This window comes from Triturus cristatus, chromosome 1_2 (genome assembly GCF_964204655.1).
Source record: "Triturus cristatus chromosome 1_2, aTriCri1.1, whole genome shotgun sequence".
Lineage (NCBI taxonomy): Eukaryota > Metazoa > Chordata > Amphibia > Caudata > Salamandridae > Triturus > Triturus cristatus.
This window is the reverse complement of record NC_140580.1, coordinates 1,012,083,296-1,012,108,628: the sequence shown is the minus strand read 5'-3', so window position 1 is coordinate 1,012,108,628 and position 25,333 is coordinate 1,012,083,296. Positions and strand designations below refer to the sequence as shown.

The following is a 25,333-nucleotide window of genomic DNA, read 5'->3' as shown; positions in this document are numbered from 1 at the left end:
GGGGAAGTCCGCATAGTCGTCGCTGCTCAGCCCATTCACGTCGCCCGTTTCTTCTCAGACTTTCATTCGGTGAGTTGTGACCGAGTCCTTTGGTACAGTGAAAGGCATGAGCATGCTATTTTGCTTGGATAGGGGCTGTCCGGTCTTTCCTGGCCATGGCGGCACCTTGTCTGAAAGGGTGAAGTATGCTCCGAAAGGCCGGTTATGATTCTGGCCTGTTTCCGGTGCTGGGAAGGCTTCTATGTCATTCTTTGGCGGCCGGGAAGGCCTCCGGATATTCTGTCATGGGGTGGCGGGGCTACAAGGATTAATCCTTTACTTTATACAGAGCGACCTGGAGTCCTAATGAGAACATATCCATTGAACACTCTCCTGCGGCTCTCGTTTGTTGTGTCTATCGGTTGTTGAATTAAAGATCTCAGTTGGAAAGCTTTTGTACGACCACGACGAACCGGGTGTCACAGTGCGGAGCCGGTGCTTAGTCGGAAATGTCATGCGGACCGGACACCGGCCAGATGATCTAAGGCACACACTGTCTAAATGAATAGTTAGTACACATTTACGTTAAAAGTAATTTTCGGTTTTTGTACAGAAACTAGCTAACTGTACGCATGGACCTTTAAGTTTGCCATTTCAACACCAGATTACTGAATTTGTATTAATCTAATGCCGTGGCTTTCAGACATTTCGTGGTATGTTCTGCCCGCCTGTTAAAGACTTCTCAGTTTTTACATCTAACCAAGTGGCATGTTCATAAACTCTTGACTTCCTGTGCCCTTCTATTTTTGTCCCATGTTTTTCATGTCCTAAAATAATGGGTGAGTACTAAACGTCTTGTTAACTCGCTCTCCAGCCGGGAGGCCTACAAAAAGTTTTTTAATTTGCACCAAATCAGAATATTTTTTTAGTTTAACTACTGCTCAAGTTTAGTTAATGCAATAGTATCGCAGAAAATATTTTCACTTGACAGCACACCACGTTATCTTTCTAGAAGACATTTAATACTTTTATGATGTGCCAGCAGTGATGCTTATTTATGACTTTGCATGTGTCTTCAAGAAGAGCAGATGAAGCGATGACTGAAAATACTGAAGTGAATACTTTCCACTTTCCAAATGCAATAAAGCGTCTGGTTGCTTTGAGATGCAATCGATTTGTTTGAAAGGCTAGCCTTCATCTTAAAGGATGGTGGTATCGGAATTCTTGTTCCTAATTTATTGGATGATTACTTATGCTCCAATGTACCTAGTGCTTTTGATGTGTAGCATTGCGAAGGCAGGTTCTGTGGGGATAAGCTGATGTCTTGTTCCAAAGGTGTGCATGATTTGGGAATTTTGTTGCTGTGTTCTGTTTTGCTCCTGGGCTACTTCACAAAGTTGAATACTAACCAGAATACAACTGCAAAATGTCACAGCAGTAGTAAGCTGCATACTAAATTACCATAGAAGCAGTGTTCCAGAGTTAAAAACTAGGTTTGGAAATTTCCCTTCACCATAAGTTCATCACAGGATTCTTGGGGAGTAGCTCGTGGTGGTGTCTAATTAGAAACGTACATTGTTCTAAGCGTTATAGCTTTCATTGTGAGCTGAAACCACTAGTGTTCTTCCCTTTCTTGTTTGCTAAACATAAAAAAGTGTTTGACTGACCCTGAAACATTTATACTCCATTTGCTGCTGTTGGCGTTCACTCCATAGTGACTGGGGGTTCTGTTTGAAATTTCATCAGGTTGTTCTGCGACAAGAACTAGTGGAATGACATCGAACACAAGTCGGGAGCACGACATATATAGTGATATTTTCCTTATGGGTTAGGAAGGTAGGAGTACTACAATGCAAACCTATGTAATTTCAGCATTTTTCCCATGTTGTAAACATTTTAGGCTGCATGTGTATGTTTTCACATATGCATGTGTGTGTATATATATATATATATATATATATATATATATATATATATATATGTATATATGTATTTTCTATATGCTCCGGGATCCCGCACATGGGCGGGGATTATTAATAGATTATGACTTTGATGAGTACCCCTGGATGAGAACTAGGATTACAGGTAAGTAACTAATCCTTCCTGTCTACTGACAGTCTGTTATTGCTTCACCTGAGGCCCTGTACAAGTGACACGACCTTCCCACAGCTCAAAAGTCTGTCGGTCAGCTATTCATAATCATGTAGTCCCTCCCGGTTTTATCTTTTCATTCTGGTCAATGTATGTATCCGCAAATAAGAGTCATCTCTTGTCAGGAGTACAGAAGCTCACGCACTCCTGGTTTTCCTTGTTCTCTCCGGGTGTTTTCAGCTGCGATTTGCAATGCAATAGGTCTCGCATTTGCGAGAGTTTGAGCTTTTGGCATTGTAAATGACAATGCCTTTTATTTATGTGTTTTGAAAACCTGCAAGTATTGTGTAAACATGCACTTTGTACTTATAGGCGTTTCTTACAACAAACAAGGCTGGCAGTAACTGTGCTTCTTTGTACTTGTATTCCATGCTTACCAGATGCAAGGCTGGTGGTAAAAGAGAATCAGTTACTGCCAGCCTTACTTCTCGTAAAGAATTTGTGTTTGTGCACCACATTACAGGTTTTCAAAACACATAAATAAAAGGCGCTGTCATTTACAATGCCTATAGCTCAAACTCTCGCAAATGCGGGACCTATTGCATTGCAAATGCTTGTTTTTAATGCAGCCCGGTTCCTTTAAGAAAGTGGAACTGTGTTTAAAAAAGAAAAGTTTCTGTGTTATTTTTTTGTTTATTTAAGAAGATGCAGTGGTTCCGTAGATCACTGCCTCCTTTTAAACAACCTTTTATTTATGTTCACAAAGGTGAAGAGGTTTCAGGGGGGCCCTTCTCATTTGTGAATGGGTTACCACTGCAGGTTTGTAGTAGGTAAAGTATTAATGTTTTGCAACCGGAATTTGGTTCGTATTTGGAAGAGACAGCCTAAACACACCCCTTCACAATACCTAATCAGTATTTGGTCACAAATCCGAATTGTGATTCAGTAACATGTTACTGAATCGCAGTTTGGGTCTCATACATCCCAAAAAGCCTTTTTGTGGTGGGAAACAGGCCAATTTTGTGAATCAGCCCATTTGGAAATGTAAGAAAGCTTAGTACATCTGGCCCTTAGTGGTGTGCATAATCTTGCTGCCAGTTATTGGTCAGAATCGGGAAACAACGTTTACAACGCATCGTTTACATCGCATGCCATTACAACACAAGTTATTACAACGACTTGTGGTAGGGGGCGGAAGGTGTTGGATTTGTTGGATTTTCAATCCAACACCTACCCTACTGTTGCACACACTAGAGTTGGAATAGTAATTTATACTATTCCAAACTCCAGCGTCCCCCCCACCGCAAGTCGTTGTAACGACTTGCATTGTAATGGCATGCGATGTAACAATGCGTCGTTGTGACGACTTGCGTTGTACACACATGCGTTGTAAAGAGTGCTATTTGCCAGAATCTATTGGTTTTAGCGGGGGCAGCTGGCTGAGATTTGTTGGGTGACTCTTCACTGAGCATCATTCTTCTTGTGTCGTATATTGTGTTAGGATGATCTTGGAGCAGCAGCTCTTAACACTTTTCTGATTTCGTATGGGCACAGGGAGATAATTCTCTCACTCACCATCCTACTTAGCTCCACTTTAGCCTTGAAGTGGCTTTATGATTGTGTAGACAGTGTGAGAGGTGTTGTTAATATGCCAGTAGAAAGGAACACGATCCTATCAGGGCTCTTCTATAGTTGTCTATTTTGCTCAAATAGGGCAGCGACCATATTAGAAACCCTTTCAGAGTCTCCTCTCTCATAGCCTCCTTCCTAACTAACCATCACTGTTGCCCTGTCAAGAATGTTGGACTTTGCAATAGCATTAGCAGGCAATTGAATGCCCTCCCAGTTTCTTCTAACCATTGTATGGACATTATCCAAATGATCTGACACTGTTCACTGGTGATTAAACCACTCACTTACCAGGCATACTGGCCGCGTACAGTAGTTCACTAATCTTCATTTGAGCATCAGCTTTCGAAAGTATGGTTTCATTATTGTGATTCATTACTGTCATTATTGTGTGGTTTCTTTATTGTGGAGAAAAGTAATCCCTGGGAGTATGGGTCTTCTTGCACCTTTTGTGACCAGCAGACTCAGGAAATTGTGGAACACAGGGACTGCTCAGTAAATAATTGGTGAGTGATAGATGCAAGGTTGGTGGCCAATTCTCGATATCTTGTAGCCAATAAGGGAAAACAGACAGAGTTAGAGAAGAAGTTATGGGCAGCAGTTTTCCCTTGTTATGCACACAAATTGTGCTGGGGAGTTCACCAGCTATCTCTGTGCAATGACTTTATTACACTCAGCTGTGTCTGCACTGTAAGTGCTCGGACACCCTCCCCAGTTACACCCTTTCACATAACTGACAATCCTTCCTTTCCTTTCATCATAGGACCCATTCAAATTCTTACTGACTCAGGATGTTATACAGAGTTTGGTAGGCAGAGTACTCCATCACACAAGCCGTGGAGTACGCTGGCTGCCAAACCCTTGGTCCACCCGCCTGAATTAGACAGGCGGACTGTCAGTTGTCTGTTGACAGAGCCCCCATCAACTCAGTCGTTGGAATACTTCCTCCAACGGCCCAACAGAGTATGAGCTGTGAGAGGAAGCACATAACCCCGCCTGCCCTTCTTAAGGTGGATGGCATTGGGTTTTATTTTTCTGTGTCTCACCGCCAGGTAAAACCTTCCAATTCTATTTTGAACTGACAATGGTGTTCAGTTCACTTCGAATATCATGCCTGATTAATTTTTTTACTTAAGTGTGATGTTACAAATATGACGACTCCATTGTGGCCTCAAAGTAACAGCATGGTGGAGAGATTCAATAGGAGTTTAGTGCTGGAATATATTCAGAGTGCATATAGGAGTGGAATGGTTGTGGCAGTAGTTACAGAGGAATTGTTGTGGGTTTATATATCAACTTCTCATGAAGGAACAGGGAAGAGCTGTTTGAGCCGAGGAGAACTATTATTGAGGAAAAAGGATTGTCTCATTTCATGACAATGTATGCTTGTAAGAGGTGTGTGCCAATACTGTAAGTGCTGGCCTCCTCGTGGAGTTTCAGAGTGTGGTGGTCCTTTACAAGAGGAAGGGATGGCACGCCCAAGGCCAGGGGATGTGTATGCGAATTAAGGCAAGGCAGTAGGAACCACAAGCCACACACCCAGTAGAAGGGTTATTCCTGCAGACAACAGGTCTGAGTGCTCTCTTTATCCCACACTATGGGGTTTATTCACTCATATATAATTTGTGTGACTTTTCCTAAAGTATCTTTGCTGCACTGGTTTATTAATAATCAATACTGTTGTCTTTCTGCTGTCATAACTGTATCATTCCATTTGGTCTTTTGTTTTTCTTTATAAGAATTCTACACTTTTGCTTGGTGAGAGGAAGATGTACTGTAACTGACCTATGTTCTTTGATGTCACCACATGAGACAACAGTCCAACTCTTGAATGTTCCAGAGTTCCTAGCTTGCCAGTTGATGTGTGGGGGGATGGCAAGCTGGACCCTCTCCTGTACCCCAGTAAAGCTACTACTTCAGTTAGAATACATCTGCATTGAATCATCATTCCACCTCCTCACTCAAAGCCCACTAGGCAGAGTAGGATGATCTTTCGGGCCATCTACTCTGCTGCCTCTGTTTGCGGGCTGCAGGTTCCTTGGCTACAGCAACAGTTGAGGGAACTGAGAAGGACTTTGTGCAAAACAAGAACCAATGCTAACACAATACACTAATGGGAGACAAATACGTCAAAAAAGAAGGAGAAATATTACAAAATTCATTTATTTTGCATACAAATGAATTGCGACTAGTTTCCTTCACATAGCATTGCTTAAAATTTCAACCATTAAATGTCCTAAACAGTCAAGTCTTGTTGTCTAGAAATGCGCCAATGCGTGTTTCAGTGAAGACCAGCAATCTTGGTCACACCTTCTTCAAGGCGTTCGCACAATCAATAATAGGGTGACAAGGGGTGCATCCAATGCGGTATCTGGCGTTGCTTCCCTCTAGCCTAGTGTATGAGGAGGGAGCTAGGTTATTTTTTTATTTAAACAGAGATTTTCACCGATCCAACTTGCACCCTTAGAGGGGGAGGGAGAAAAGTGCACCATCCAACCATACAGTACTGAAAGAGAAGCAGACGAAGTTCCAAATGATTGCTACTCATGCGATACACATACGCATCTCCGTCTCAATACCCCCGGGGCAGCAAATAAATAATTCAGCCTCTGCCAATATTTTCGATTCGGGGCACAAATTGACTCCTGGCCTGTGGATCGTGGCCTCCTCCTACCAGGAAGTGCCAGCACCTTTCAGCCTGCTGACATCAGAGAAAAGGACATCATGAGAAAATATTTTAAAAAAATACTACGTCAACCAGAACGTCAATATACTCTCTTCAGATTCTCAAAGAACCAGATGGAAGCACCTCACAATGAATCCATTTAGTCCATAGATTACATATGATGCCCGGACTCAGATTCATATGGATTCTCTGAGGCCCTCACCGCCTGTCCCGTCCCCACTGAAGTTACGTCTGGGCGCTATAGTGTTGTGTCGGGACCACCCGCGTAATGAAGCGCCAGAGTCGTCGTGGGTAGATTGGTAGGTGCCTTTATTGAGAGAGGGAGAGCCAGCATAAACAGTATACCAGCCCACCTTGCTTGCACCCTCGGTACACGTCACTTCCTCGCCCACAAGGCCACACCGAAAGTGACATGGAGTTAGAACATCTAGAGTGCAACACCACACATCTCCCCCTTAATAACATTACAAAAGATAACAGAGAAATGCATCTACATGCTGAATGCGTACACATATAGGATCAACGATGGATCAGCTTGTTTTATACCACAGGCAGAAAGCTGGGCTAAGGAGCAGACTGCGGGAAAGGGTGAGGGAAGATATGACTGCCCCAGGTGAAAAGGAATACAGAGGGAGGGGTGGATTACATATCATATTCGTTGTATTTCCTGGGTAACACCACTGTCCTGCCTGTGCGGGTACGCGTGAGAGGGACCTGTGGTGCGTGTGCTTCCCCTGAGCGGGAATTGCTTTCTTGTGTGCTCCCTTCCGGGCTCTTGTCGTGTGAGGTGGTAGCCCCTTGTGTGATGTCTGGATTGCCCGTGCCGTTGGTTATCAGAGGTGGAGTATGCTGTGTGGAATCGGATTGGTTCCTTTCTGCCATGAGACCTGCATTACCCCCTGTCCCCCTCATCGTGCTGTTCCTCTGTGTACCTGAGGTGGCGCATCCTTCCTCCCACTCCGATTCCCCTCCACTGTGTCCAGTGCTCGTGGTGGTATTGTCCCTGTTCCACCCGATGACCTTGTTGCACTTGGCCATTCTGCTGTGCGACCATACTTTGCCATCGCTCAGCAAGGCGGAGCGTGAGTAAGGTTCTCTGATTTGTAGAGGATTGCTGAATTTGCTGTCCCCTTTCTTTCCTAGGTTGCCCAGATTTACCCGGACCCAATCCCCCATAGCCAGGGAGACCTCTTGTACTCTATGCCTCCTTTCATAGTTGGTTTTATAGGTTTTTTGTGCTTTCTCTAAATTGCTTCTGACCACCGCTGGTGACCATTTGCTTTTTAGTTGCAGGTTCATCCAAACGTGGTTGTCTCTGGTGAATGGTTCCCTTCCTCTGAGGATTTTGAACGGGCTGTATCCCGTTAAGGTGGGTGTAATTCAATATGCCCACACCGTGTTCTTGATTTCCGTTTCTCAGTTCTTGCCTGCGCTAATGGCCACTTGAACAGAACCCATAATCACTCTGTTAAATCATTCCACTAGAACATTTCCTGTGGGGTGATACACTGGTGTGTGTTTTGCCTTGATACCATTCCCCCTGAGGAAGGCCGTCCACTTCTCCGAAGTGAACTGGGGTCCATTTTCACTTGTAATCACTCTTGGAATGCCTTCCCTTAAGAAAGCGTTGGTGAGAAAGGAAATGACCACATTTGTGTCCACCTTCTCGCAGACTTCTACCTCCGGCCACTTGGAGTATCTGTCAACCAGGACGATCACATATTTGGGAGTCCCATAAGAATCCAGCACAGGGCCCAAAATGTTGACTGACAATTCCTCCCAGACGTTGTTGGGCGTGAGGAACCCACCCATGTCGGGTCGTAGCATGGTCAGTGATTTGTCTGTTTGGCACACTGCTCGCATGCTCTGACATACCGCTCCACAGAGGTATTGATGGCTGGCCACCAGTATGACTGTTTCACTCTCTTCTTTAGTTTCACAATCCCCAGGTAACCTTTGTGCGTTATGCTGAGGATGCGGTCCACCAACTCTCGCGGGGGGACTACTTTGCCACCTCTCAACAAAAAGATGGTGTCATCGCTGATGGACAGTTTGTTGCGTACCACCCAATATTTTCTGAGGTCTTCTCTTAAGTGCCTCTTCTCGGGCCATCCACGTGTAACACATATTTTCACTTGCGACAGTACTGAATCCTTGTCGTAGGCTGTCTCCCAATCCTGAGTGTTCTGTGGGGATAAGCTGATGTCTTGTTCCAAAGGTGTGCATGATTTGGGAATTTTGTTGCTGTGTTCTGTTTTGCTCCTGGGCTACTTCACAAAGTTGAATACTAACCAGAATACAACTGCAAAATGTCACAGCAGTAGTAAGCTGCATACTAAATTACCATAGAAGCAGTGTTCCAGAGTTAAAAACTAGGTTTGGAAATTTCCCTTCACCATAAGTTCATCACAGGATTCTTGGGGAGTAGCTCGTGGTGGTGTCTAATTAGAAACGTACATTGTTCTAAGCGTTATAGCTTTCATTGTGAGCTGAAACCACTAGTGTTCTTCCCTTTCTTGTTTGCTAAACATAAAAAAGTGTTTGACTGACCCTGAAACATTTATACTCCATTTGCTGCTGTTGGCGTTCACTCCATAGTGACTGGGGGTTCTGTTTGAAATTTCATCAGGTTGTTCTGCGACAAGAACTAGTGGAATGACATCGAACACAAGTCGGGAGCACGACATATATAGTGATATTTTCCTTATGGGTTAGGAAGGTAGGAGTACTACAATGCAAACCTATGTAATTTCAGCATTTTTCCCATGTTGTAAACATTTTAGGCTGCATGTGTATGTTTTCACATATGCATGTGTGTGTATATATATATATATATATATATATATATATATATATATGTATATATGTATTTTCTATATGCTCCGGGATCCCGCACATGGGCGGGGATTATTAATAGATTATGACTTTGATGAGTACCCCTGGATGAGAACTAGGATTACAGGTAAGTAACTAATCCTTCCTGTCTACTGACAGTCTGTTATTGCTTCACCTGAGGCCCTGTACAAGTGACACGACCTTCCCACAGCTCAAAAGTCTGTCGGTCAGCTATTCATAATCATGTAGTCCCTCCCGGTTTTATCTTTTCATTCTGGTCAATGTATGTATCCGCAAATAAGAGTCATCTCTTGTCAGGAGTACAGAAGCTCACGCACTCCTGGTTTTCCTTGTTCTCTCCGGGTGTTTTCAGCTGCGATTTGCAATGCAATAGGTCTCGCATTTGCGAGAGTTTGAGCTTTTGGCATTGTAAATGACAATGCCTTTTATTTATGTGTTTTGAAAACCTGCAAGTATTGTGTAAACATGCACTTTGTACTTATAGGCGTTTCTTACAACAAACAAGGCTGGCAGTAACTGTGCTTCTTTGTACTTGTATTCCATGCTTACCAGATGCAAGGCTGGTGGTAAAAGAGAATCAGTTACTGCCAGCCTTACTTCTCGTAAAGAATTTGTGTTTGTGCACCACATTACAGGTTTTCAAAACACATAAATAAAAGGCGCTGTCATTTACAATGCCTATAGCTCAAACTCTCGCAAATGCGGGACCTATTGCATTGCAAATGCTTGTTTTTAATGCAGCCCGGTTCCTTTAAGAAAGTGGAACTGTGTTTAAAAAAGAAAAGTTTCTGTGTTATTTTTTTGTTTATTTAAGAAGATGCAGTGGTTCCGTAGATCACTGCCTCCTTTTAAACAACCTTTTATTTATGTTCACAAAGGTGAAGAGGTTTCAGGGGGGCCCTTCTCATTTGTGAATGGGTTACCACTGCAGGTTTGTAGTAGGTAAAGTATTAATGTTTTGCAACCGGAATTTGGTTCGTATTTGGAAGAGACAGCCTAAACACACCCCTTCACAATACCTAATCAGTATTTGGTCACAAATCCGAATTGTGATTCAGTAACATGTTACTGAATCGCAGTTTGGGTCTCATACATCCCAAAAAGCCTTTTTGTGGTGGGAAACAGGCCAATTTTGTGAATCAGCCCATTTGGAAATGTAAGAAAGCTTAGTACATCTGGCCCTTAGTGGTGTGCATAATCTTGCTGCCAGTTATTGGTCAGAATCGGGAAACAACGTTTACAACGCATCGTTTACATCGCATGCCATTACAACACAAGTTATTACAACGACTTGTGGTAGGGGGCGGAAGGTGTTGGATTTGTTGGATTTTCAATCCAACACCTACCCTACTGTTGCACACACTAGAGTTGGAATAGTAATTTATACTATTCCAAACTCCAGCGTCCCCCCCACCGCAAGTCGTTGTAACGACTTGCATTGTAATGGCATGCGATGTAACAATGCGTCGTTGTGACGACTTGCGTTGTACACACATGCGTTGTAAAGAGTGCTATTTGCCAGAATCTATTGGTTTTAGCGGGGGCAGCTGGCTGAGATTTGTTGGGTGACTCTTCACTGAGCATCATTCTTCTTGTGTCGTATATTGTGTTAGGATGATCTTGGAGCAGCAGCTCTTAACACTTTTCTGATTTCGTATGGGCACAGGGAGATAATTCTCTCACTCACCATCCTACTTAGCTCCACTTTAGCCTTGAAGTGGCTTTATGATTGTGTAGACAGTGTGAGAGGTGTTGTTAATATGCCAGTAGAAAGGAACACGATCCTATCAGGGCTCTTCTATAGTTGTCTATTTTGCTCAAATAGGGCAGCGACCATATTAGAAACCCTTTCAGAGTCTCCTCTCTCATAGCCTCCTTCCTAACTAACCATCACTGTTGCCCTGTCAAGAATGTTGGACTTTGCAATAGCATTAGCAGGCAATTGAATGCCCTCCCAGTTTCTTCTAACCATTGTATGGACATTATCCAAATGATCTGACACTGTTCACTGGTGATTAAACCACTCACTTACCAGGCATACTGGCCGCGTACAGTAGTTCACTAATCTTCATTTGAGCATCAGCTTTCGAAAGTATGGTTTCATTATTGTGATTCATTACTGTCATTATTGTGTGGTTTCTTTATTGTGGAGAAAAGTAATCCCTGGGAGTATGGGTCTTCTTGCACCTTTTGTGACCAGCAGACTCAGGAAATTGTGGAACACAGGGACTGCTCAGTAAATAATTGGTGAGTGATAGATGCAAGGTTGGTGGCCAATTCTCGATATCTTGTAGCCAATAAGGGAAAACAGACAGAGTTAGAGAAGAAGTTATGGGCAGCAGTTTTCCCTTGTTATGCACACAAATTGTGCTGGGGAGTTCACCAGCTATCTCTGTGCAATGACTTTATTACACTCAGCTGTGTCTGCACTGTAAGTGCTCGGACACCCTCCCCAGTTACACCCTTTCACATAACTGACAATCCTTCCTTTCCTTTCATCATAGGACCCATTCAAATTCTTACTGACTCAGGATGTTATACAGAGTTTGGTAGGCAGAGTACTCCATCACACAAGCCGTGGAGTACGCTGGCTGCCAAACCCTTGGTCCACCCGCCTGAATTAGACAGGCGGACTGTCAGTTGTCTGTTGACAGAGCCCCCATCAACTCAGTCGTTGGAATACTTCCTCCAACGGCCCAACAGAGTATGAGCTGTGAGAGGAAGCACATAACCCCGCCTGCCCTTCTTAAGGATTCCCCTCCACTGTGTCCAGTGCTCGTGGTGGTATTGTCCCTGTTCCACCCGATGACCTTGTTGCACTTGGCCATTCTGCTGTGCGACCATACTTTGCCATCGCTCAGCAAGGCGGAGCGTGAGTAAGGTTCTCTGATTTGTAGAGGATTGCTGAATTTGCTGTCCCCTTTCTTTCCTAGGTTGCCCAGATTTACCCGGACCCAATCCCCCATAGCCAGGGAGACCTCTTGTACTCTATGCCTCCTTTCATAGTTGGTTTTATAGGTTTTTTGTGCTTTCTCTAAATTGCTTCTGACCACCGCTGGTGACCATTTGCTTTTTAGTTGCAGGTTCATCCAAACGTGGTTGTCTCTGGTGAATGGTTCCCTTCCTCTGAGGATTTTGAACGGGCTGTATCCCGTTAAGGTGGGTGTAATTCAATATGCCCACACCGTGTTCTTGATTTCCGTTTCTCAGTTCTTGCCTGCGCTAATGGCCACTTGAACAGAACCCATAATCACTCTGTTAAATCATTCCACTAGAACATTTCCTGTGGGGTGATACACTGGTGTGTGTTTTGCCTTGATACCATTCCCCCTGAGGAAGGCCGTCCACTTCTCCGAAGTGAACTGGGGTCCATTTTCACTTGTAATCACTCTTGGAATGCCTTCCCTTAAGAAAGCGTTGGTGAGAAAGGAAATGACCACATTTGTGTCCACCTTCTCGCAGACTTCTACCTCCGGCCACTTGGAGTATCTGTCAACCAGGACGATCACATATTTGGGAGTCCCATAAGAATCCAGCACAGGGCCCAAAATGTTGACTGACAATTCCTCCCAGACGTTGTTGGGCGTGAGGAACCCACCCATGTCGGGTCGTAGCATGGTCAGTGATTTGTCTGTTTGGCACACTGCTCGCATGCTCTGACATACCGCTCCACAGAGGTATTGATGGCTGGCCACCAGTATGACTGTTTCACTCTCTTCTTTAGTTTCACAATCCCCAGGTAACCTTTGTGCGTTATGCTGAGGATGCGGTCCACCAACTCTCGCGGGGGGACTACTTTGCCACCTCTCAACAAAAAGATGGTGTCATCGCTGATGGACAGTTTGTTGCGTACCACCCAATATTTTCTGAGGTCTTCTCTTAAGTGCCTCTTCTCGGGCCATCCACGTGTAACACATATTTTCACTTGCGACAGTACTGAATCCTTGTCGTAGGCTGTCTCCCAATCCTGAGTGCTGATGATATCCTCCTGGTCTGTCGTGAATGCCACACTGTATTCATCCCATTCACTGTAGATTGGTGCCCCCTCCAAGGCCGCATAACGGCTAAGATAATCCGCCACATTGTTCCTGTGTCCTGGCATGTACTCTACGTCGTAGATAAAATTCAAGAGTCTGAGTGTCATCTTAGCAATGCGTGGAGTAGCCGTGGCATTGCCACTGGATGCGAGAGAACCTTGAGCAACGGTTTATGGTAGTCCTGAGTGTGAACCGGGAACCCCGGAGGTATTGACAACATTTTTCCATGGCCCAAATGGACGCCAGCATTTCTTTTATGATGACGCTGAATTTCTCCTCATTGGGGGCGAGGGAACGTGAGGCAAACCCTATGGTAGTTTCCGTGCCATCCGCGGAGCGTCGGGACTGGACCGCCCGCAAACCTTTGTCGCTGGCATCGATGGTCAATATGCTGGGAGCTGAGTCATCAAAGCCGTGCAGAGGAATGGCATCACAAATGTCTTTTTTGATGCTCTCAAATTTCATATCAGACTCCGACGTCCAGCTGAACTTGTTCTTTTCCTTCAATAGTTGGCGCATGCTGTGTGTTTTCGTGGCAACATTTCTGACAAACTTGCTGTAAAATTCAGCTAACCCCAGAAAGGAGCGGACCACTTCCTTGTTACGTGGCGTGGGTGCAGACATGATGGCTTCTACGTTCGCCTTCTTGGGAGAGATCCCTTTGTTGCTGATCTCGTGCCCTAAGTATGTGACGATGTGTAGGCCAAAATCTGCACTTCTTCAGTTCTGCCATGAGACCATTCGCTGCCAGTTTCCGTAGCACTGTTTTCAGTTTGTCGTCGTGCTCTGCTTTGTTCTTACCCATGACGAGTATATCGTCCTGGAAATTTAAGACGCCGCTGAGATCATTGAATAACCTGTGCATAAGTTTTTGAAATACGGCCGCGGCGGACGCTAGGCCGCATGGCATTTGCCGCAATCTGTAGCAGCCGAATAGGGTGATGAAGGAGATCAGCTTCCTACTTGAGGGGGTAGCGATATTTGATGATACGCTGCTGTGAGGTCAATCGCTGAAAACCATTTGATTCCCTTGGTCTGGGCTAAGAATTCGTTGATTGTCGGCAGTGGGAATTTGTCCACGACTATGTTCTCAGGTCTATACAGAGGCGTACTTTGCCGCTTGGTTTCCATGCCATGACCAGGGGCGCCAACCACTCTTCACTCTCGATGGATTCTATGATGCTGTTGTCTTCCAGGCGCTGCAATTCCAGCTGCACCGCCTCCCTACAGTTGAAGGGAATATTCTGGACTTTATGGCTGACTGGCACAGCGCCATCTTGTGCTTGAATTTGGATAGTTTTCCTATGGCCCCGCCAAAGACTTCGGGAAATTCTTCTTGCCACAGGGATCCTTCCGACAGGGATAGGTCACTCGTCATGAGTACTTGTGTTTCTCCGCTGGGGTTGAGTTGAATCCCTAAGGCCCCTTGGTCGGCCCACCCAAGGACAGAAGGCCCCTTTTCAGCAATGTACAATTTGCCCATTGTTTCTCTCCCCTTGAAGTCGAAATTAAGTCGTCTGAACCCAACCATGGGGATTTTCTCTCCTGTGAAGGTGACTGGGTGTACATCGGTGGGGTGTAGGTGACTCCCTACTGTGGTGGCAAAGTCCCTTTCCCAGATATCTCTTAGGATTATAGTGTACGGGGACCCTGAATCTGCTACCATAGAAATCTGCACCCCCCCAATGGTCAACATGCAGGAGGGTTTTTTCCGGCTGTTACAATCAATGCCCATTACATGGTCCTCAAAACAGAGAATACAATCATCGTCACCACCCTGCCCATCTTCTACATCCGATTCAGACATGACACATTTAACTGTAGAGTTGCTGGGCTTTTGTCTGCAGACCTTGCCAAAGTGTCCCACCAGCCCACAAAATGAACATTTTACATGAAATTGAGGGCATCGTTTGTCCTGTGCCAAGTGAGACTGCCTACCCCATCAATAGCAACTGCCTTTTGTGTCACTGGGAAGTCTGATGGGCCTGGCTCGCTTGTTCATGGGCCTCCTACTTTGTTTGTGCCCAGCACTGTGGGTGGGTTTGTCAATGGAACTTTGTTTGTCGCTCACTTTGCACACTGTGGGCTTACTGTCACTCCGTTGTTTAGCTGCCGCAGGACAGCGTTTGGACAGTTGAGCTCTTTTGACGATCGCTGTGATGTCATTCAGGGGTGCCTCCCCGCAAACCCAAAATTTCTCCTGTACACTGGTGTGCACTGTGTGCATTATGATCTGATCTCGCACAAATTCGTCGTGGAGGTAGCCAAATTTACAATTCACTGCTAGCTTTTTCAACGCTGCTACGTAGTCTTCTACTGTTTCTGTTTCGTTTTGTTTCTGCTGAAAACAATTGTATCTGTCTATGGCAGTGCAAATAACTGGTTGATAATGGCAATCCAAATCGTCTAAGGCATGCTGGAACACGTCCGTGTCCTCCGCGTCTCTTGTTTTCTTTACCATACCTTCATAGACCCTCAACCCTTCAGGGCCCAGATTATGCAGTAGAATTCTCTTTTTGCGTTTGCTAGAGAAATCCTCCTCCCCTTCATCCTCCAAGGCAGACAAGTAGTTGAGGGAGTAACACTTCCAGTCGGCCCACTTCATGGTTGGTTCACCTGGCTTCGGGAGGAAGGGGGCTGGGTTGGTGAGGGAGAAGGTTTTTGTGCAAATTGTGCTTGATCAACAGCAATGGGTAGGTGGAGACTGCTCCCTTGAGAAGGGGGTGCTATTTACGCAGCTCCTGTACCTCCGGAATGCTTGGCTAAGTGCTCAGGACATGCAGCAGGAATAGTGTGTAAGTCAACAGCCAATGGGGTGGCAGCTGTGGACCTGTGCTTTTGTGCTGCTCGGTGGCTTCTGATGGCTTGGATTGCTGGGGTGCTTGATGGGCCGAATGCGTGTTCACCTCACGCGCGTCTGAACCAGCCGCCGACACTTGGCGCGCGTTATCCAGCTCGGCAAAGGGCGCGCACTTCAATTTTCTGGGAGCGGTCACCAGGGAGTACTTGCTGTGAACGCAATACCGCACCTGGAGGAGTAGATGCCTATGAACGCCCACTGTTTGCAGCGGCGCCGCTGCTCTCCCTCTCTGACTGACCTTTGTGGTGGTGCCCATGGCTGCACTTGCTTCTCGCCTTGATTCGCCGGCACGGTGCTGATTACATGCTCATTGTGCGTTGTGGGCTGAACGCGGAGGTTCGTCTGACTCGTCGTCAGTTTGTTGTGTCGGCCACCCACGTAATGAAGTACCAGAGTCGTCGTGGGTCGATTAGTAGGCTCCTTTATTGAGAGTCTGAGAGCCGGCATAAACAGTATACCAGCCCACCTTGCTGGCACCCTCGGTGCACGCCACTTCCTCGCCCACAAGGCCACACCGGAAGTGACGTGGCATTAGAACATCTAGAGTGCGACACCTGACCAGGAAAGCTATACGAGGCCCGGCAGAGCCAGGGAGAAAGCAGCAAAAGGATAAAATGCACAGGAAAAAAACATCCTGCGAGCCAAAGATATTTCCTTTTGTTTTCCCGAAACAACTCGCTCCAGTGGGTTTGTTTATAAAAAAAAAGAAAAATATCACACTGTCCGCCATGATGTCATAGCCATCTGCTTGGAATTACATTTTTGCTTAAAGTGCTTTCAGCAAAAAGACCGGGTTGGACTGATGCAGGGCTGAAATAGTCCTTCAGTTCGAACAAGGAGCAGCTGAAGATGTAACGCAAGAGTTTGAGAGACAGAGGCAATGATAAAATCACCACTAGCGCATTGTTTAGGCTAAACCCACTGAACATTGTACAAAAATAGTATTAACTTGATCGGGTTTTGTGAACCAAATTACAACCAACTATTTACTGGTGGCAGTAAGGAAGACAGGAAGTATACAAATTGGAGCAAATCGGGGGAAACATCTTTGTGCCCTTATGTTTTAGACAGTGACGTAACAATCCGGCCCAAAACCTCAGAGAGGACACTGAACCAATGTTGTTTTTCCCTGGAAGATTTAGCGCCTGGTTTTGAGACAAAGTCTAAATAACCAGCTGAATGAGCAGCATAGAAGACAAATTCTAATTCAAGACTTGAGAAAACACCAAAGAGGTCGATCTGATACACAGTCTTGATCAATCAATAGACAGAGTTTTAGGAAGATGAAGTCTCCTCCAATACATACAGGCTAATATTTAATAACGCTTTGCGTCGGGTTTGCTTTGCGAAAGTTTTGAGATGGGATCTACTATCCATCGCAAATCTGGATTTGTGCTAGATTGTATAAGTAACGCAAAGTTGTGCAAAGCACTGCCTTGCATTACTTTGCATGAATGGAGCGTTCCATGGGTGGTGCACGGTGATGATGTGTGGGCATTCCCATTCAAGACTCCCCATAGGTTTTGACACAAATCCCAATTTGCATCAATATGCTAAGCTTCATCGAGGCAAGCAAAACGAGGAGGCATCTTTTAGTTTCTCCTCGCATTTCCTACTTTGCATGTGTGCTGCATTGCACACCTCCCATACCAAGTGGGAAAAGCCTTAAAGCACAGGTTTTATACTGGAAGGTGTCTGTGTTGGTGCCTGGCTGCCACAAGGGCACCAGCACATGGAAAAAGGAGAACAGTGTCACATTTTAGTGGATATGGCGCTGCTCTGCTCTCTCCCTTTCATGCAACGCAGTGCTGCACCTTTAGTTACTGCGCTGTGTTATGTGACTTCTTAGTAAATCTGGTTCACAGTGTGAGCAGAGAGATTCAACACAGATTTTTATAGGTAGCTAGGCATGCAGTAAATAGAGATGTAACCAGGTCTCGCAGATAGGGATCCAGAATTCATCCTGAGCCTTCACAAAATAGAAATCTTACTCTCCAAGAGAGCAGACAGGGATGTAGCACATGGTCGGTATACAGATCAACAGATGCTCTGGAGAGCCGGAATTAGCATACACTTGTGCAAACAACCAGCATGTAGAGCTGAAACAAGGATATATTTAAAGCGGCTTTACATGGATGCGAAGATGTCACAGATAGGAAGTGTAGTTATCAAGACTGAGAGTGAAGCTTCTATAGATATGGAAAAAAGCTGCCAGGGTTCGGATGGGAAGCTGTCTTAGCTGTATGTTGACTCACATGAGTGCTCGCATTCAGTTCTATTCAGATTCAAGCTGCGATTTGTTGGGAGTGATCCTGCCATAGACAAGGGTGAATATACTATAGATTAAGTTTGAGGATGCCATGGTTTGGGTGGCAGCCACTAAGGATGGAAGTGGAGCTAAATTCTTTAGGGCAAATATTTTATATTTGTGTATATGAGCATGCATGTGCTTGTATGAATGTGTGTGCGTGCAGGCGCATGTATGAGAGAGAAATAAATGCATGAGGAGATAGAAGAGGAGGAGACAACAGGGATGATGTTAGTCAAGGTTGGTTGCTTTTAGAGCGCTTACATTGTTCCTGGATCACTTGAAAGTATTGAGTCACAATAATAGGCTGGTGGAGACAGCATCATTCAACTGCAAAGAGGGAGTGTGTTCTCTGGGTTATGTGCAAGCAATTTGAGCGCTTTGCAATATGGCCTGTGTCAGAATTAACTGTAATGTAGAATAGGGGCAATTACTTATTTTCCACATGCAGAACAAAGCAACATCAGTCGTATCCTAACCCGATTGCGACTAATTCAAGCTCAGTTCAAACTTTAAATGCAAGCAGTGTTTCTTCATTGTCTGATGTGGCATTGTTGAGGGCACATCAGCCACTGAAGCCACGAGCTGGCACACACACCTATTGAATAGGGTGCAACACTGAATAAAATGGATGGTACATACATTTTTAATGGATATAAGTATTTCTTACCTTCCACTCTCCCTTCTTCTTCACCTTCCGTATGACGTCATGCATGATTTCTGCAAAGGAACAGAAAACACATCAGCTCTCCAGGAAATGTCAACAAATATCACTCCCTGATCTAACATATGCTATATCCATTGGAGATTTTCTTGAAGATTACTTTGAAGAGCAGTTTATGTGGTCTAGCATATGGCTGTGTTCTATAAAAGCCGTTAATTATAGCGGCACATGATTATTTCGGAGTTCTGAGGTCTAACATGTGATATCTTGCATAGGAGGTGCTTATAATACAACCATTCCACGTAGAGCCTTTCGATCCAGTCTGCTACTATGAGCAGTTCATCATCGGTCTCCAACATCTGAAATAACCATCCTCTCCCTCCCCATCTTTCAACATATCTGACATGTTCAGAACCTGGCACCAATGTTAATACGTTCTCTTATGGATCCTTAGGAATCAATTACTCTACATATAGGAGTGTTCAACATTTCCATTTTATGAGGTAGCCCACAAATAACAATTATCACTGCACAAATGTTAAAAAAACGTCTGCATATTACTTCCCTTACTTTTAAATTCAGTCATGACTGATGTACCAAGTATGAAGCTTAAAATTGCCTGCTGCCCTGTTATGTTATGAGGTTTTGTAGAGCACGCTTATCACCCGAGGGGTATCCAGTCACTGGAGTAGATGAGGAGGCCCATCGTATTCCTAGTTGATAATCCAGGTCTTCAGTTTCTTACGGAATTCAATAAAGGATTGGGAGGTCCTGATGTGATGTGGAAGGTTGTTCCAGGATTTGGCGGCGATGTAGTAAAAGGAGCGTCCTCATGACATGCTCCTGCAGATGTTGGGTATTTGTGTGAAGTGGAGTGAGGCTGAGCGAAGCTGCCTGGAGGTTTGGTGGAAGTTGAAGCGGTGGTTGAGGTAGGCAAGTCCAACATTGTGGAGGGTATTGTATGCGTGAGTGAGCAGTATGAATTGGCATACATTCTGGATTGGTAGCCAGTGTAGCTTTCTGAGGTGGGCGCAGTGTCTGTGTTGCAAGGGATGTTGGTGATGAGTCTGGTGGCAGCATTCTGGGTGGTATGAAGTCTGTGTACACTAAAATGCCTGTCTCCAAAATACCATTCGCTGAGTATAACAAAACACTAAAGTAAAATTTCTGAGAAGACGTTGAAGGGAAAGAAGGGATGTCACCCAACCTAAATAAGACATTGAATGTGTTTCTGGGATAAACAACAGCTATGGACAACATTGTGATTAAGCAGCAGGAGACATAATGATAGAGTGGCTGGTGATAACACTGAGTCAGGTAATGCCAGCTGCCACGAGATGGCACATATTCTGGTGCAGCCTCGAAATTTGTCCAAGAACGAAGCTTTCTTTTTGAATGAGGTCCTCATGCACTAGGCAGAGAGGGCACTGCATGACATTAGGCACCTGGGCCCATTAAAAGCTTCTGATAGGTCTGACTCTTGGTTACCTGGACAGTGGTCTATTATCAGTTTCTGTTCTGCCCTTTCATCTTCTGGGCACCAGTCCATGCTAAGCAAGAGTTTACACTTCATGAGATAAGGCTTCAGGTGTGAGCTATGGTGTGTTCTCACAGGCAAGGGGCATAGCAGGCCCTTCCTCTAGATCCCACTATTTGTTGGAAGGCCCTAGCAGTTTAATGATGGTACTGCTCTTTTTAAAGGACCAGGACTCTGGGTGCATGATCAGCACTGGCTAGACAGGACACTGTAGCTTCCATGGTAGCTGTGCTAAAGCAGCCAAGACTTAACTAACTGAAGGAGGTGTGAACGTCTGTACCAGATACTGTGGAACAAATCACGATCAATACAGGTCAACCTCAGGGGTGGTTCCTCCGCTAAGGCAGATGAGTGTCGCCCCAATGCTCACAGAGCAGTGGGAAAAGTAAAACTAAAATGATAATAACATCTTTATTATTATTTTATTTTTCGTAGCTGCGGGCTGGGTTAGGGCGGGGCTGGTGTCACGGGAAGGAGTGGTGGGCACTCTCTAAGTGCCCACCACTCCTTCCAGCCAAACAGTCATGCACACTATGCATGTTCTCCACTAGGCTGTACTACACAGCCTGGGTGGTGCACACACACAGGCTCCCAGTACCCCTCTGAGTGCCGAACCACGGCACTCAGACCAATCACAACGCTGTATTGCAGCATTGCGATTGGCTTAGGGGAGCCTGTGTGTGTGTTTCGCCAGGAAGAGAAGCAACGATGGAGGAGAGACGGAGGCCTTGAAAAGGAAAGTGTTTCGATTTTTTTTCAACCCCCCACCCTCCCCGGGTGCCTGCCAGTCGCCACTGGTCAATCTCAAGATGCACTCCTTTGAAAATCAAGAAGTTTATTGACCTAACCTTGCACTCCATTTGCTATCTTGTAGTTCAAGATCATCCGGCTGTATTTCCATAATTAAATCATACATTACACTATTTTTGCTCCCTTTTTTACAGCTTCAACCAGTGAATTGGTCTTCATACATTTCTGCTTCTGATATTTCCATAAATAATCTCATATTTGGAGATATTTAAAAAAAAACGTTTTATGCAGATTGTATCTATCCATTAAGTATGCAAACGACATTATCTCCTTGTTCTCAAATACATCTCCAAGTAGCCTAATCTCCTTAGCCCTCCACTGCTCCATTTTGCGAACCCAAACGATAGCGGGTAAAATCGCCACAGAATTCATAGGGGTATAATAACATAGCGCCGATATTCCCGGCATTTTACGCATCATCTGCCATACTTTATATGCTGCCCACACTACCTTAAATTGTGTTCGCTTGTAATAGCTTGGCTCCCAGTATTTAACATACAGTTCCTCGCTACCGAGCTAAGCAGAAGCTGATATATTGAAGGAGCCCCAGCTACTGTAGCCACCTCCTCCTCAGTGAGCAATATCCGGATATTTTGCAGATGACAAGCATAATAATAAAAAGTGAAGTGCGGTGCCGCCCAACCTCCCTGTCTGTGCGGTAGCATCATATATTTAAATACCCTCTGTGATTTCCTTTGTCTCCAAAGAAAGCTATCACACATATATTGTAGTTTCTGTAGTTGTGGAGTTGTCAGTTCTAGGGGCACCGCCCTAAAAAAATGCAGTACATTCATCTTCAATACATTGCACCTTCCCACTAGTGTGAGGTGCAGACATTCCAAGCGGTCCAACTGCCTTTTAATCCCATCCAGCAGCCCTCCCTAATTTACCTCTATTAAATCATGCAGACTCATCCTCATTTTTATACCTAGATACATGGCTTCCTTGGTTACCCGACTCTCCAAGGGCAGGCCATTTTAGTAGACATTTTAGTAGACACTATTTGGGTTTTTGCTGAGTTTAACTTATAGCCAGACACCACCCCAAACCTCAAGGCCAGCCGCTCTATTTCTACGATTGCAGACTTTGGATCTTACATTGCCACCGCAATATCGTCTGCCTAAGCCAGAACCCGTGTCTGATAATGCCCACATATCACGGGGCTAATCACATTACTCTTCTCCAACATTATCAAAAATGGATTAATGTACAGGGCAAACAAAAGCGGTGAGCAAGGACACCCCTGCCTTGTCCCCCTAGTTATGTAGACTAAATCTGATTCTTGCCCATAGTGCAAATCCGAGCTGTAGGATTTTGATACATAACCTGAAGGGCCCTAATAAAATCCGCTCCAAACGCCATCCTGCGTAGACAGCCCATAAAAAAGGCCAGGAGACACAGTCAAACGCCTTTTCGGCATCCAAAAAAATCAGCCCTAATCTGCTTTGCTGTACTTTAGCAGCATCTATCAGAGCAATGGCTCTGCCTTTATGGTTGACCGTGCTCCTGCCTAGTATAAATCCATACTGCTGTTTAGATACTAAAGTATGTACCTTTGAATGTAGTAATAGTTGGAACACAGTTCTGTTGAAGGTTTTGTCTATTGACGAGCTTGCCCAGGGCTTTACTGGTATCCATGAATCACTTTCCCTAACTATTAAAGTCAGGATTTTGATCCAAGGATGTTTACAGCTTCAAACACCTTATGGTTAGGATTGGGAGCAGTGGAACACAAAAATAGCCCATATATTAGTGTCTGCCAAGGATTTCTGGTACTTTGGAAGTACCTAGAGTCACGGCACTTCAAATGTAGGTAGTCGCATAGCAAGGGTGCCATGGTCCCTAATATAAGCAAGCAAAAATTGCCCAGTGACTCCTAGAAGATAGTTTTAGACAGCCATATTTGGGTTCTGTGGCCTCACACCCAGTGTGACTGCCTTGCTACACTAATCATACCTGCTTATTTCCAGAATGAGGTAGGATAAACTGAGCCACATCCTGGAATCTACTAGTAGTGTTAAAGATTTGGATACATCAGTTGGGTCCTTCTTGCCTTTGTAAGGACCTACTGCTCTTATATGTTGATGGTATGGACCTATCATCAGACAAGAGCCAATATTCATGGGTACCAAGCTTTGTCCAAGGACTGCTGGTTTCTGGACCTTTACAGAGCCTGATGAAGGTGAACGGCGCGATGAGCATACCCCTTCGACACTCCTGGTGAAGGTCAAGGGCTGGACTTGCATACCCCCTCTATAACCTCACAGTACAAAGGAGGGATTCAAGTAGTCTGGTTCAATGACAGGCTATGAGTACATCTGCGTAAGACATGGCCTAGACAACCCACCTTTGGCAGGGGAATTATTACACAATTTCTAATAAAGGCTCCTCAAGTAAATTAGTCTTTGGTGAATGCAGAGTTACTATGCCCACCTGGCAAGCTATTGCTCTGGCAGCTCACATGCACTTGCCATAATATTTGTTCAGCACGTCTGTGGGAGCCGGCCTCGTGGCGTGGTCCTGTTTCCCCACGCTAAGCCGCACGAGGTCCCATGCACATCGGGACTCCTCCATCTTGGATGGCACGTCACTCCACGTGACCACCTGTATGACCCTGTTCTACCCGGCCTCGGTCCCAGCGAGGCCCGACATCGAGACGCCAACCCCTGGCCCGGGGGATACCACGTGAGCCCTTCCCACTCCCGGCGGAGGGCAGTATCGATGGGACCCCCTACCGTCTCTCCACACCTAGGTGTGATCACCCCACAGCTCTCTGTGGCCTGGCGCCTCTCCTGCTGGGCGTCTGGCCGCTCCCTACCCGGTCTCTCCGCCCCCTCTGGGCGCACGGGTCCGGACATCAAAGGGCTCCCGTCCTATATCTGGGGCAACCCGACAACAGGGCAGTAGTTGTATCCTGGAGTCAAGAGCCCTGCTGATCGGATCGCGGCTGACCCTACGGAAGAAGACTCACCCTGAACCTCCACTTGAGCCCTGCTGACGACGTCGCGGCTCCACCGTGCTTAAAGACCTTCACGAACCTTTGGGGCCCTGCTGACGCTGTCGCGGCCCGACCTTGTTGAACCTTACCACCAGAGCCCAGCTGACCTCGTCGCGGCTCGACCGAAGCGGACCTACCACCAGAGCCCTGCTGACCGTGTCGCGGCTCGACCTAAGCGGAACTACCATCCGAGCCCTGCAGACGACGTCGCGGCTCTCCACGTCCGAGCCGCTCTGAGACCAGCATCCAAGGTCTGGCGCAGAGCCCTCCCGTGCCTGGCTGGCACTAAGACTGTCCCGCTACCCTACCCTCTTGAACGAACATTGAGACTCTGATAGGATCCCTCGATCCTCTGTAAATATTGCTCGTATTGCTGCCGATAAAGAATCTAATATTGCAACTACTATCGAGTCCTGTGTGGTGGTGTTACTGGGCCTAGTACGATCATAGGAGAAAGACCTCCCCGAGGGGGCTTCTCAGCGGCGCTCGGCTATAACTTTGCGGTAGGAAGGTGCCCGGAATAGTCTCCCCGACTACCCGGTGGGCCTCTCTCCAACATTTGGTGGCAGCGATGGGATCCGAGCAAACGCAATCGTACAAGCAAGTAACGCAACCACTACCTGACCAGGAGGAGAGAAAAAGAGAACCATGGATGGCCAAGAAGCAACCGTGGCCGCAACCTTCCAGTTGGAGAAACTGGAGGAATACACCCACAAGGAACTCAAACAATTCTGCAGAGACAAAGGGATCCCAACCACAGGATTGGGCACCAAGGAGGAAATGCAGAAAGCCCTGAAAGCCTGGGCAGAACCCGAAACCCCTCCACCCCGAGCCGAAGGGACCTCGGCCCGGGACGGAAACCTGCCAACCACAACCCC

General features: G+C 45.8%; 1 protein-coding gene across 2 annotated transcripts in view; it reads right to left on the bottom strand.

The window, feature by feature from the left end:
* STXBP1 (syntaxin binding protein 1) overlaps positions 1-25,333 on the bottom strand; it is a 223,420-nt gene that overhangs the window by 105,932 nt on the left and 92,155 nt on the right. For both annotated transcript variants that reach the window (XM_085611824.1, XM_085611832.1), the window contains exon 2: positions 19,117-19,166. In XM_085611824.1, the coding sequence (XP_085467950.1) occupies positions 19,117-19,166 (50 nt within the window). The remainder of the gene's footprint in view (positions 1-19,116; positions 19,167-25,333) is intronic.